Source organism: Furipterus horrens, unplaced genomic scaffold (assembly GCF_987537825.1).
Source record: "Furipterus horrens unplaced genomic scaffold, mFurHor1.1.pri manual_scaffold_17, whole genome shotgun sequence".
Lineage (NCBI taxonomy): Eukaryota > Metazoa > Chordata > Mammalia > Chiroptera > Furipteridae > Furipterus > Furipterus horrens.
The window spans coordinates 14,275,985-14,289,446 of record NW_028327187.1 but is presented as its reverse complement, the minus strand read 5'-3'; the positions used below and the strand labels follow the sequence as shown (position 1 = coordinate 14,289,446).

At 41.5% G+C, this 13,462-nt stretch overlaps 1 protein-coding gene and 1 pseudogene across 1 annotated transcript; both read right to left on the bottom strand.

The window, feature by feature from the left end:
* Nucleotides 1-271: 271 nt before the first annotated feature.
* On the bottom strand, nt 272-2,677 carry LOC149990581 (protein FAM193A-like). The gene has a single exon (XM_090264020.1). The coding sequence runs from the start codon at nt 2,378-2,380 to the stop codon at nt 272-274; it is 2,109 nt and encodes a 702-aa protein (XP_090120146.1). The 5' UTR covers nt 2,381-2,677.
* Nucleotides 2,678-4,249: 1,572 nt separating this feature from the next.
* Nucleotides 4,250-12,740, bottom strand: LOC149990580 (neuronal membrane glycoprotein M6-b pseudogene; annotated as a pseudogene).
* Nucleotides 12,741-13,462: the final 722 nt, after the last annotated feature.

Here is a 13,462-nt window from a genome sequence, read left to right as displayed (position 1 = left end):
AATGAAATACAACCAAAATCTCACAAACCATAGACTGTGGGAGAAGGGGTGGGCTGGGTGGGTGAGGGGGAGCAAGGGGGGTAAAAGTGGGACAACTGTAATAGGAAAAAAAAAAAAAAAAAAAAAAAAAAAAAAGCAATCTCACAAGCTATATACTACCAACGTAGGTCAGGCAGCAAGTTCTCAGTCTGGGTGTTCCACGTCTGGTCTGGGTGAGCTGGGCAGCCCTGCGGCCAGGCCAGTGTCCCAAATGTCCTTTTCCAGGTGGTCCTCATTTAGGGGGCAGGAACGGTGTTTTTTTCATGCTAAAGGTGGACCAGTCAACAGACAGTCTTTGTCGGGTCTGTCTGGTGGAATCCAGGCAGAATCTTTTGAAATACTCCACTTCCCTCTCAGTCTCATCCATATCCGTACTTTCTAGGTCGATATCTTTAGGCATAAAGACATCATACAGCGAGCTGTTTTCTCCTTCTCCCTTCTGCCTATCTTCTGTGCTCTTGCTGCTGGGCTGAGGAGTGTCTGCCAGAGCCAGCTTGCTGTCGTGTGTGTGCTTGCTGGGGCAGGCAGGCTCCCCGGAGCCTGAACTTGCCTTCCCCTCCTTGACCTGATTGAGCTGTTTCTTGCTCTTGGTGCTTCTCTCCATTCTCCACTGTTCCTCTAGGAAAATGCGGTGAAGTACTTTAGTACTGCGTTGAGAGTGGGGCCGGGGTCTGGGCTGACCCGTTGAGGCTCTGCCAGACTCCGCAGGCCTATTCTTTGCTTCGCTGCCAGCCTTCCCTGGTTTCTGCTTATTTTTGCCAGTCCCATCTTTGTGATGCTTCCCACTGACCTCCTTTGGCAGGAGGAGCTTGGAGTCCTCGTGAGCGCAAGAGGAGTGAGATGAAGTTTCCAGTTCTTCAGTTTGCTCTAGGGAGCTACTGTGCATGTGTGCCTTCTCCTCCAGCTTTTTCTGCTTTTGTCTCTCCCGCTTGGCTCTGCGGGTGCTGCTCACAGGCTTGGTCTCTGAGCTGTTTATGAACTGCAGCAAGTCCTCCACCTTGCGATCATCGACTGCATTCTGCCTTTCTGAGGGCTGATTTGTTTCCTTAGGTTGCTGTTCTTTTCTCTGGGTCAGCCGTAAACGAAGCTTCTCTCTCATGTCTCCGTAACTTCTACCTGTTGCTGCAGCTGAAGGCCAGTTGTGCTTGCAGAATTCACAGGGGCAGTCACTGTATTTCTTTCCCTCATGGTAGAAGCAGGTGCATGAGTTGGAGTTGGAGCTCTGCTTGGAGCAGCTGTCTTTGTTTGCACTTCTGTCCTTGCTGTCCTGCTGCAGGCCAAAGGCATCTTTGATGCGGAATGGCCCTTCGGAGCCAGGACTGAAAAGGGCCGCCGTGGTCAGAAATGAGCCATCATGGAAGAAGTCCACGGGGTCCCCCAGGGTGTCAGACCCCATACTGGTCACAGCCTTGGCATCTGTGTCTGTCACAGCCTCGGCATCGTTGTCAGTATTCGACAGATGAACATCAGCAAGTTGAGCTGACAGTGAAGCCACACTGTCGCTGCAAAAAGTTGGCGTAGAGCCCTCCTCTGAGTGGATGGGCCTAGGATGCTGCTGGGTTGTAACGGAAGAGCTGGAACCTGACCCCAAGCCTGCCGATGAGATGCTGGGCTGGTGACTCTGAGAGAGACAGGACGAAGCAGAACCCACTTGGAGTGGCAGCTGGTGGTCAAGGGTGTTGCCTGGTATGGAACGGTCCATAATATGCAAGTGGCTGCCATCAGAGCCAGCACACGTTCCCGGGCTGTGGCGGTCAGGCATACCCAAGGGTGATGATGGCATATCCATCATGGCACCTGCCAAGTTGTCCTCACCAGTGTCTGCTTTCTCACTGGGTAAGTGCTCTTCAGTCAATTGCTTTTGTTTAACACTCTTAACGACTTTTGTTGGCTTGGTTTTCATTGTCATAGTCTCAAGAATGTAGTTGCCGATCCTGTTCTGGCACTCCAGCCACCTTGTGGCGACCATCCGCAGCTCTAGCTCCAAGCCATAGTACTGTTGCAGCAAGGTGTTGTATGCGGCCAGGCTGCAGGGGTCTTGTGTCACAGTTGCCAGCCTGATTTGTGCCACCAGCACTAACAAGTTTCTCTGAATAAGTTTATCTGAAAACAGCAGACTTTCAAATAGGTGTTTATTATGCAGTTCCCATGTCACCTGGAAAATATCCAAATGATTCTTTTGTAGAGTGCAGAGGAAGGTGCTGACGGTGCATGCCGCCTTGCAGAGGGCGCCGTACTTATTGAGGAGGACCGTGATGAACTGCTGGGCCCGAAGTGTGCTGCGTAGGCAGGACTGCACTCCCACTGCAGGCTCGGCCAAAAGCTGCTGCAGGAGATCCATCTTCAACTCCAGCACGCAATTCCGTGCTACTTGATCCAACCGCTGGTACAGCTGGGAGGGCCTTGTCTTGCAGAGCCTATCCACAAGCTCTTTTGCCCTCTCCAGGCTGGACGATAGCGGGGTCCTTCCCTGGTGGTATATGGAGCGGACTATGAGGCGCAGTTCTGACCAGTATTCCTGTAGCAGCTGTGGCTCCTGGTCGGCCTCTGCCGAGACCTGTCTGGGCTCGTGACAAGGCAGTGCCTGGGCCCCCTCAGCCAGCGTCCCACTCCCTGCCTCTGCCGGGGAACTGCCAAGGGGGCCCTGTGCTGGCTGTTCAGGGCCAACGTAAGTCCTGGAGCTGTCCAAGGCCCGCCGGCAGCGTTGGCACGCCCACATTGTCTGGTACGCCACACTGTCGCCCTTGGAAGCCGATGTGCTGACGGCCGTAACCCCACATTTTACGATTACACAGTCTTTCCGCTTGGTTTTGCACAGGGCACATAAATTGAGAGTGGGGTTGGGTGGATCTCTCCCAGTCTCACTAAAGGTAGAGGGAGGCTCCCAGTAGCCTCTGGAGGCTGCGCCACCTTCACACACGCCTTCAACAGAAGGCCTGTCCTCCGCTGCCGCTGCCACCGCCGCCGCCGCCGCCGCGGCCTGGGCGCCCGGGGCCAAAATGGCGGTGTCTTGGAAGCTGGATAGCTCCGCCTCTGCCTCTGGGCAGTCCCTGCCGCTACTCACACGGCTCTGGTCCCCGCCTCCGCCTCCCCGCTTGTTCTTACGGCGCTTGGCCCCTCCCTTGGCCTTGGCCTGACTCATGGCTAGAGGGTGACTGGTCGCGGCGGCCTGCCGGACGGTCTGCCGGATGGAATGGCGTGCGGCGCACCGAGCACACTGAGCACTGCTGGCAGCGGAGGGTGGAAGGGCAGAAAGTTTAAGGTGGCTGACCTGAACGAGGATTCCGCAGAGTCACCTCTAGATGGATGAGAAGAACAGGAATTGCTGGGATGTCGCTGGGCTAGTGGACCGCCGAGGTAAGTCCACCAGGCCGATCTACCTCACCAGCGCCGGAGCCCAATATGGCGGCGGACACAGCGCGGGGGGGAAGTGATCCCAGTGTACATTGCGGGAGAGGGAAGGAGCTGCCCTGTAGGGATAGGAGGTGCGTGAGGGGTTAGGTGTTGCTAGGAAGGAAAAGGAACAGCCAGTAGGGGGAGGGGCGTGGTACACCCCCCACCCCCCGCCTGATAACACTTAAACTTTTAAGTTTTCATTATAGTTTAATTCATTATATTTTGTATTAGTTTTAGATGTACAGCAAAGTGGTTGGAAAATCATGTACTTTACATAGTGGTTCCCATAATGCTTTAACTACCCACCTGACCCCATACATAGTTATCATATTATTTACTATTTTCCTTGTGTAACCTATAACTCTATGACAGTTCTATAACTACCAGGTTTCCCTAGAAATTTCTTCCTAGAAACAAGTCCCAACAGCTTGAGACAGACAGTGAAGTGTTTGTACTTATGCATTAGTTACTTTGATGCGATACACATCAGTACTGCAGGGCAGCTGTAAATTTGTCGGTCGAAGCTCTCTGGTAAACATTCATGTTTAACAACTGAGTCGTTTGCCCTAACTGGTGTGGCTCAGTTGTTTGGAGCATGTCCCATAAACTAAGGGTCGTGGGTTTGATTTCCAGTCAGGGCACACATACCTGGATTACGGGTTCTGTCCTGGTCAGGGTGTGCACGAGAGGCAGCCGATTGATGTTTTGCTCTCACATCAGTGTTTTTCTCTCTCTCCCTCTCCTCACTCTCTTCCCCTCTAAGGATCAATGAGCATATCCTCGGTGAGGAGAAAGAAAACAAAAAACAACTGAGTTATTCTTTTGACCAGGAATAACTACCTAGCAAATCCTGTTTTCCCTTTGTTTTGATGTCCTTGTAAGCCTGCATTTTGCTTGTATTCTTTAAGAACGCTCTGTTAGAAGACATTATCAAAAGAAAGTGGACCAGGGAGATGACAGTGGCACCAGCCCTCATATAGGCCACAATGAACAGGAAATAATAAGACATGCAGAACTCGTGTGTCACAGATGTTCTAGGACAGAGACACATATTTTTCCTGGGAAAGCACTGGAAGTAATGATAGACTGCAATGCCAATCTGCTCTGCACTGGATGTCTCATTTATGTGAGTGGCTTGAGGACTTAACAACTTGACCATATGCTATAGAACATGAACACCGGCACCACAGGGAAACCAAACACCCCTAGTCCAATCACTTCCACTAGTAGATGAGGAAGACCAACATTCCATGGACGCATTGGCCACAGGCAGTTGTTACAAACTCCCTATGCAGTTTTTTCACTGACTTTGCGATCAAAGCCTTCTGCCAACATAATAATCCCATACAAGAAGAAAAAGGACACAATTTCATAAGTGGCATGCATCAGCTGAATTACCTCATACAGCAAGGCGTGGTCACTGTGTTGATGGAGAAGGATTGCTCAAGATGAAAGCTTTTTCATTAAGATCAGAAACAAGCCAAAGATGTCTACTTTCACTGCTTTTATTCAACATACTTTTGGAAGTCCTACCCACAGCAATCAGACAAGAAAAAGAAAGAAAAGGCATTCAAATTGGAATGGAAGAAGTAAAACATTATTTGCAGATGAAATGATAGAAAATATATACATCCCTAAAGAATCCACCAAAAAACAATTAGACTAATAAATTCAGTAAAGTAGCGGGATACAAAATAAATATTCAGAAATCATTTGCACCCTGACTGGTGTGGCTGATGTGGTTGGGTGTCGTCCTGCAAAGTGAAAAGTCTCCAGCTCGATTCCCTGTCAGGGCACATGCATGGGTTATGAGTTCAATCTCTAACTGGGGCATGCATGAGAGGCAATAGATCGATGTTTCTCTCTCACATCAATGTTTTTTTTCTCTCTTCCTCCCTCTTTTCTCCCCTCTCCAAAAATAAATAATAATGAAGTATTGGAAAGAGAAATTAAGAAAGCAACCCCATTTAAAATGGCATTAAAAGAATAAAATATCTAGGAATAAATTATCCAAGAAGGTAAAAGTCCTGTACTCAGAAAACTACAAGAAATTGAAGAAGATACATATAAGTTGAAAGATATACTGTGCTCATGGATAGGAAGAATAAACATTGCTAAAATGTTGATACTGCCCAAAGCAATCTCCAGATCTAATGAAATCCCTATCAAAATACCAATGGCATTTTTAACATAATAATCCTAATGTTTCACAGAAAACTAATTTTAAAAATTGTGTGGAACCACAAAATATTCCAAATAGCCAAAGCAATCCTTTATTTTTATTAAGTTTTAAAAATTTCTTACTTATTTATTTTTAGAGAGGGGGAAGGGAAGAAAAAAGGGAGAGTAACTTCAGTGTGCTAGAGAAACACCAATTGGTTGCCTATCACACACCCCCACCAACTGGGGACCTGGCTGGCAACCCAGGCATGTGCCCTGACTGAGAATCGAGCCGGTGGCCATTGGGTTTGTAGTTCGACACTCAACCCACTGAGCCACAGCAGTCAGGGCTAGCCAAAGCAATCTTGAAAAAGAAGAACAAACTTGGAGGTATCAAACTAACTGATATCAAACTATACTATAAGGCTATATAATCAAAACAGCAGAGTAATGGTACAAAAATAGGAACATATATCAATGGAACAGAATAGAGAATCCAGAAATAAACCCATGTCTACATGGTTAACTAATTTGTGACAAAGGAGGCAAGACTACAATGTGTTAATTCAATAAATGGTGCTGGGAAAACTAGACTGACACATGCAAAAAACGAAACTGGATCACTTTTACTCTATGTACAAGAATAAACTCAAAATATATTAAACACTTAAATGTAAAACCTGAAACTATAAAACTCTTAGAAGAAAACAGTAAAATTTTTGACGTTGCTCTTAGTTATATCTTTAATTTTTTTTTTTTTTTTTTGTATCTGTCTCCTTGGGCAAGGGGAGCAAAAGAAAAAAATAAACAATAGGACTACATCAAACTAAAAGAGTTTTCGTTGAGCAAAGAAAGCCATCAACAAGCCCTGGCCAGGTGAGTGTTGTCCCAATATGTCAAAGTTGCTGGTTAGATTCTTGGTGAGGGCACATACAATGATTAAGCAATGAATGCATAAATAAGTGGAACAACAAATTGATCTCTCTCTCTCTCTCTCACTCTCTTTCTCTCCCTCCCCCACCCCCCTCCTATCCTCTCTTTCTCCAAAATAAATAAATATATTAATTAAAAAATTAAGAAACCATCAACAACTAAAAGACAAGTGAGTAACAAAAAATAAACAAATGGGACTACAGCAAAAGTTTTTGTACGGTAAAGTTAATCTACAGCAAAACAAAAAGACACCGTACTGAATGGGAAAACATGTTTGCCAATGATACATCTGATAAGGGGTTAATATCCAAAGTTTATAAAGAACTTACAAAACTGAATGAACATACACACACACACACACACACACACACACACACACGCACGCACAAATAATCCTATTCAAAAATGGCAAAGGACCTGAATAGAAACTTCTCCAAAGGGGACATACAGATGGCTAGCTAATAGACATATATGCTCAATAGACAAGATGCTCAATGCCACTACTCATCAGAGAAATGCAAATTGAAACCACAATGAGTTATCACCTCTCACCTGTCAGAATGGCTAGCTTCAATAAATCAACAAACAACTGTTGGCAAGGATGTGGAGAAAAGGAAACCCTTGCTCTCTCTTATTGCTAATGCAGATTGATGCAGCCAGTGTGGAAACAGTATGGAGTGACCTCAAAAAAATTGAAAATGGAACTGCCTTGTGATCCAGCAGTCCACTTCTGGAAATATATCTGAAGAAACCTGAAATGATAATTCCAAAGAATATATGCACCCCTATGTTCATTGCAGTATTATTTAAAATAACCAAGATTTGGAAACAGCCTAAGAGCCCAGCAGCTAGAAGAGCAGGAGACCGTCGCCTACTCTCCTCTATAAGATTACAAAGGGTCTAAAGTCTGAGTGGGGGGGAATGTTACTTCTTTTATTGTTATAAAAAAATCAATTAATGAAGTAATTCTAAAATAATGGTAACATAGGAAAAGGAGAAACTGGAGAGACTGCATGCAGGAACCATGGACATGGACTGGGGAAGGGAGGGATTGCTGGGGGAGGGGGGTGCTGGGCGGGGGGGAACAAAGGGAAAAAAATGGAACTATTGTGAGAATATAATCTATAAAATGTAATAAAAATATTTAAATTAGGAAAAATAAAATAAAATAAAAAAACGGTGTGCTACATTTATACAATGGACTACTATCTAGCCATAAAAAAAGAAGGAAATCTTAACTTTTGTGACAGCATGGATGGATCTGGAGAACATTATGCTAAATGAAATAAGCCAGTCAGAGAAAGACAAGTAACATGATTTCTCTCCTATGTAGAATCAAATGAACAAAATAAACTAACAAAATAGTAACAGGCTCATAGGGAATAGACTGGCAATTGTCAGAGTGGAGGGGGGTTTTCGGAGTTGGGTGGAAAAGGTAAATAGATTAAGCAAAAACAAACAAACTCATAGGTACAGACAACAGCATGGTGATTACCAGAGGGGAATGGGATTGGGATGAGGTAGAGGAGGATATAGGAGGGATAAATGGTGATGCAAGGAGAATTGACTTGGTGTGGTGATCACACAATATAGTATACAGATGATGCATTATAAAATTGTACACCTGAACCCTATGTAATTTTATTAACAAATGTCACCCAATAAATTCAATTAAAAAGAAAACAAACTAAAAGACACCAAATGGAAGAAGATATCTGCTAATGATACATCTGATAAGGGGTTAAGATCTAAAATATATAAGAAACTCATACAGCTTAATAACACACACATAAAAAAATTTGATTAAAAAATGGGCATAGAACCTGAATAGACATTTTTTAAAAAGATATACATGTGGCCAATAGACATGAAAAGATGCTCAGCATCACTAATCATCAGAAAAATGCAAAATAAAACCACAATGAGATGTTGTACTTGATAGAATGGCTATTATCAAAAAAATCAAACACTATTTGCAGTGTTGGCATTGTAAATTGGTGTAACCACTATGGAAAACAATATAGAGGTTCCTCAAAAAATTAAAAATAGAACTGTATGACCCAGCAATTTCACTTCTGGTTTTATATCCAAAGAAATCCAAAACAGTAATTCAAAAAGACTTATGGAAACAACCTAAGTGTTGATACACAGGTTAATGGATAAAGATATGTTAGGCATATCCAATGGAATATTATTCACCCATAAAAAATGGACTCTTGCCATTTACAACATGGGTGGATCTAGAGGGCGTTATACCAAATGAAATAAGTCAGAGAAAGACAAATTTGATATTTCACTTATGAGTAGAATCTAAAACATAAAATATACAATCAGAGAAAACAAATTCATAGATACCAAGAAAATATTGACGGTTGCCAGATGGGAAGTGGTTAGGGGTATGTTAAAAAGGAGAAGGGATTAAAATGTACAAACCCAGATATAAAAACAGTTATGAGGATATAATGTAAAGCATAGGGAATGTAGTGAAGTATTGTAATAACTGTATAGGTGAGTACTAGACTTATCAGAGTGCTCACTTTGTAAGTTATATAAATGTCTAATGACTATGTTGTACACTTGAAACTAATACATGTCAACTTTAATTGAAATTTTAAAAAATGTTTAATTTATTTTTAGAGAGAGGGGAATGGAAGGAGGAAGGGAGGGGGAGAAACATCAATGTGTGGTTGCCTCTCATGCGCCCCCAACTGGGGATCTGGCTCACAATCCAGGCATGTGCCCTGACTGGGAATCAAACCGGTGACGCTTGGTTTGCAGGCTGGCACTCAATCCACTGAGCCACACCAGCCAGGGCAATTGAAATTTTTTTTAATTTTATAAAAGAAGGTATGTAAAATAGTCATACTCGTAGAAGCAGAAAATAAAATAGTTTTTGTCAGAGCCTGGGACAGAGGGAGAAATGGAGTATTGATATTAAATTTCAGTTACGCAAGATGAATAAATCCTAGACATCTGCTATACAGCATCATACCTAATGTTAACAATATTGTGTACTTAAGATTTGTTAAAAGGGCATATCTCATATTAAATATTCTATGAAAAAAGGAGAGACATTATGATAAATGTTATAACATGGGTGAACCTTGAGGACATTATGCTAATCAAAATAAGACAGTCAAAAAGAAATCCTCTATAATTCCACTTATATAATATAAATAGATCCGTTGCACTATAACATGAATATAGTTAACACAACTGAAATGTACACTAAAAATAGTTAAGGTGCCCTGACCTGTGTGGCTCTGTTGGGCGTCCTTCTGTTGGGCAAAAGGCCACTGGTTCTATTCCCAGTTGGGGCACATGCCTGGGTTGCGGTTTCAGTCCCCGACTAGGACAGCTGATCAATGTTTCTCTCCCTGTCTTTGTCTCTCCCTTCCCTTCTCTGTAATAATAAAGAAATAAAATCTTTTTAAAAAGTTAAGGTGATAAATTTTATGTTTTGTGTATTTTGCTAAAATTAAAAATTAAAAACATTTTAACATTATTGTTGAGTTTCCACTATGACCTGAGAAACCCATTAGATATCTTAATATAAGATAATAAGATATGATTCCTTCCCTAAAGAGGTTTTGAGAGTAAACAGGCAAATAAACAATAATAATTTTGCATGCATGTGGAAAGTTTACAGCAAGCAGAAAGAACACCTAAATTTACGTGGAGTGTTCACTGAGCATAAAGAAGACTGAAGAATAATCAAGAAATACTATAATATTTGAGAATTTTTAAAATTCTAGCTGTGTGACCAGAAGCAAATTTCTTGAGTCTCAATTTCCTCATCAATAAACATGGGAATGACTTATGTCAGAAAGTAATTGTAAGGCTTAAATAATATATGTAAAGTTCCTCATACAATTTCTGGCACACAGTAAGTATCACTTAGTAAGTTATATGTACTACTATTAATACTGTTGTTCCATTATTTTTCTATTGTTTTATTCTAGCATTAACTTCTCCTTTTATATTGTTAAATTTTGTTTTTTCCAACTTCACTTTTACTTTGGTATTTACTCCTTTCTTACCCCACTCCTTCTATCCATGCTGTGATCATTTTTCACCTGGGCAATTACAAAAGCATTGTCACTGTTCTTTTTATCTTTCTCCCAAACCTTTCTTTAGATTGTAGTTAGAGTTGTTCGTATTTTGAGTTTCCTAAAGAACAGTTCAGATCCTGTGACTTCTTTTAATAGTCTTTAGAGCTTCCTTTGCTTACAAAATAACATCTAAATCCTTTAGCATGCTGTTCTGAGCTCTCCTAAGCTGATCCCCCACCTACCCTTTCAATTTTTTTCTGTCACTATAGTATGTGATTCCCTTCTTTTATCCAGCTATTAGGGAATGCTCTCCATTTCCTGAATATGTAATTAATTTTCACCATTTTGGGCCTTTATACATAGCATTTCTTTTGGTTGAAATACTATTCTTTATGTTTTTATATTACTTTTTTCCTTTTTCTCCCAGTTAAAGTATTACCTCCTGTGTTCATTGTGAAGTAGCAATTGTATATCAGTGACATAGCTGATTCCCCTTAGTATTAACTTCCCTTTTCCAAAGAATATAATCTAAACTCCCAAACTTGGCTTTCTGAACCCCCTGATTCCTTCTAAGTCCATTTCTAACTGTTCTCTTTCAAGTATCATTGACTCCAACAAACTGCTAAGTTTCTTCAATTGTACTCCTATATAAAGCCATTTAAGTGTTCAAGGCTTACCATGACCCTTCAGTGAAGATTCCCCCAAAACCCTGCTCCTTCAGATATACACGATGTAAAATTCTGTAATTCCCACTGTTGGCACCCCTCACTACTTGAACTCTCTACTCTGTGTATTAGCACTTGATTTGTGTTAACCTTCCAATTAAATTGCTTCTGAAGAACAGAAAGAATAAAGTTTTTGTATTCCCAGCATTGAGTATTGTCCCCCAGGTAACAGATGTTTTTTAGATTGTTGTTTTAGAAAAAGAAGGGCCAAAAAAGAATCTTGGGGTCCATCTAATCCGTCTTCTCATTTTACAGAGGAGGAAGGAAATTGGAGCAAAGAATTGGGTAAGGTGTTGTCTAGGAAAGTCCAGTTAGTGGCAGAATGCAAAAAGGAACTTTGGGTTAAGATCCTTCAGCTGATGTAGTTCTAGTTGGGGCAGTTTCAGATGCTATTTTTAAATTTATGAGTTAGCTCTGGCTGGTGTGGCTTAGTGGACTGAATGCCAGCCTGCAAAGCAAGGGGCCACCGGTTCAATTCCCAGTCAGGGTACACACCTGGATTGTGAACCAGGTCCCCAGCTGGGGGCATGTGAGAGGCTCAATGTATCTCTCACACATTGATGTTTCACTCCCTCTTTCTCTCTCCCTTCCCCTCTCTCCAAAAGTAAATAAATAAAATCTTAAAAAAAAAAAATATGAGTTAGATCTTGGAATATATTGAATGCATTTTTTTTTCAAAATATTCCTTTAATTTGTGAGGAAGCCAATTTAGTTTTGGGTCAAAAATTCTATTATAAACAACCTGATACCATTTATGCAGAAGTACCAAAAACTCTACTATCTTAAAAATAACAATGTAGCTATATACATGCACTTAAAAAAAAAAGAATAAAAAGCTAATGATGATGTTTGCACGATTCACACACACATATAAAATGCCACCACATAATACACTTTGAAATAGTTAACATAGCAAATTTTATATATTTTACCATAATTTAAAAAAGAATATTGTAATATAATGTTGCGAAGGAGGAAATTTCTCCCTTATCCCTCTTGAATTCATATGGCTGGACTAATAATAAAATTGACATAGACAGATTAACAGGATAAAAATTAATATAATATGTGCACAGGGGAGATCATAAATGATACTCAGAGAAAAAGATCAAAGCAGGCAGCTTTTTATACTTTTTAGACAAACAATACATTTATGAAGATTTGACAGGACAAAGAATGTTAGGTTTGGGTGCTCATTAGTGATAAATCTAAGCAAAGTTTGGACTTAGGTAGTAAACTAGTAAAATATGTACAGTCAAACCTTGGTACTTGGCTTCAGAATTCTTCAAACCTGGTTTGTTGCATTTTGATGAGGAAAAGTGTTTCACCACTAGGTTCTTTCTCACCATTTGTCCCACTTGGTAGAACTTGTATGAGTCATGAGGCCACCCGCAAGAGCAAATGCTTTATCAATTGTTGCTTGCTCACCACTCATCATAACGAATTAATGACGAGTACTGAGGTACCACTGTGTATGTATGTATGTGTACATATAAAACAAGGTTTGTTTACATATGCTTCTTGGCCCTGGAATCCCTTACTCTGGTGATAAGGATGTCTCTTAGCTTCCAGGTGAAAGGAGGGCACTTTTCACATGCAAGTTATGGGAAAAACTGTTTTTCTTGCTTATGCAGTAAATAATTATAGATCAGCAAGTCATTAGTATGCAAGCAAAGTTTATTAGTGATCCGTTCTTATGGAAGAGAATGGGTCTTGCTGAAGTGGGGGAGAAAGGGGGCATAGGTAAAAGGAAGGGAAGGGCAACAAAAGCATCAGGTCCCTTGTCCTGAGGACTTACTTAGTTGGCAGGACGAGGTGAGGGAGTTACGTATTGACTAGTGGGTAAAGGTGGTGCCAGCTTCTCCGGGGGGACTACCCAAATGCAGGCCTGTGTCGGGGGTCTGTTTCTCAGAATTCTTATCTTTGCTCCAGACCACACTTGTTCATCCTGTTGTAAAACAGATATGTGACAGGAGGCAGTTAATTCAAGTTGAGGCAGTTACCCAAAGTTATTTATGGGCTCTTTCTGTAAGAACTAGGGACCCCCTCGTAAAACAGATAGTAACCAGGGGCAGGCAATTAACCTATTTTATGGGCTGCTTTTTTAAAAAAAAATATATTTCTTTCTCTTCAAATTTAATTTTATTTATTTACTTT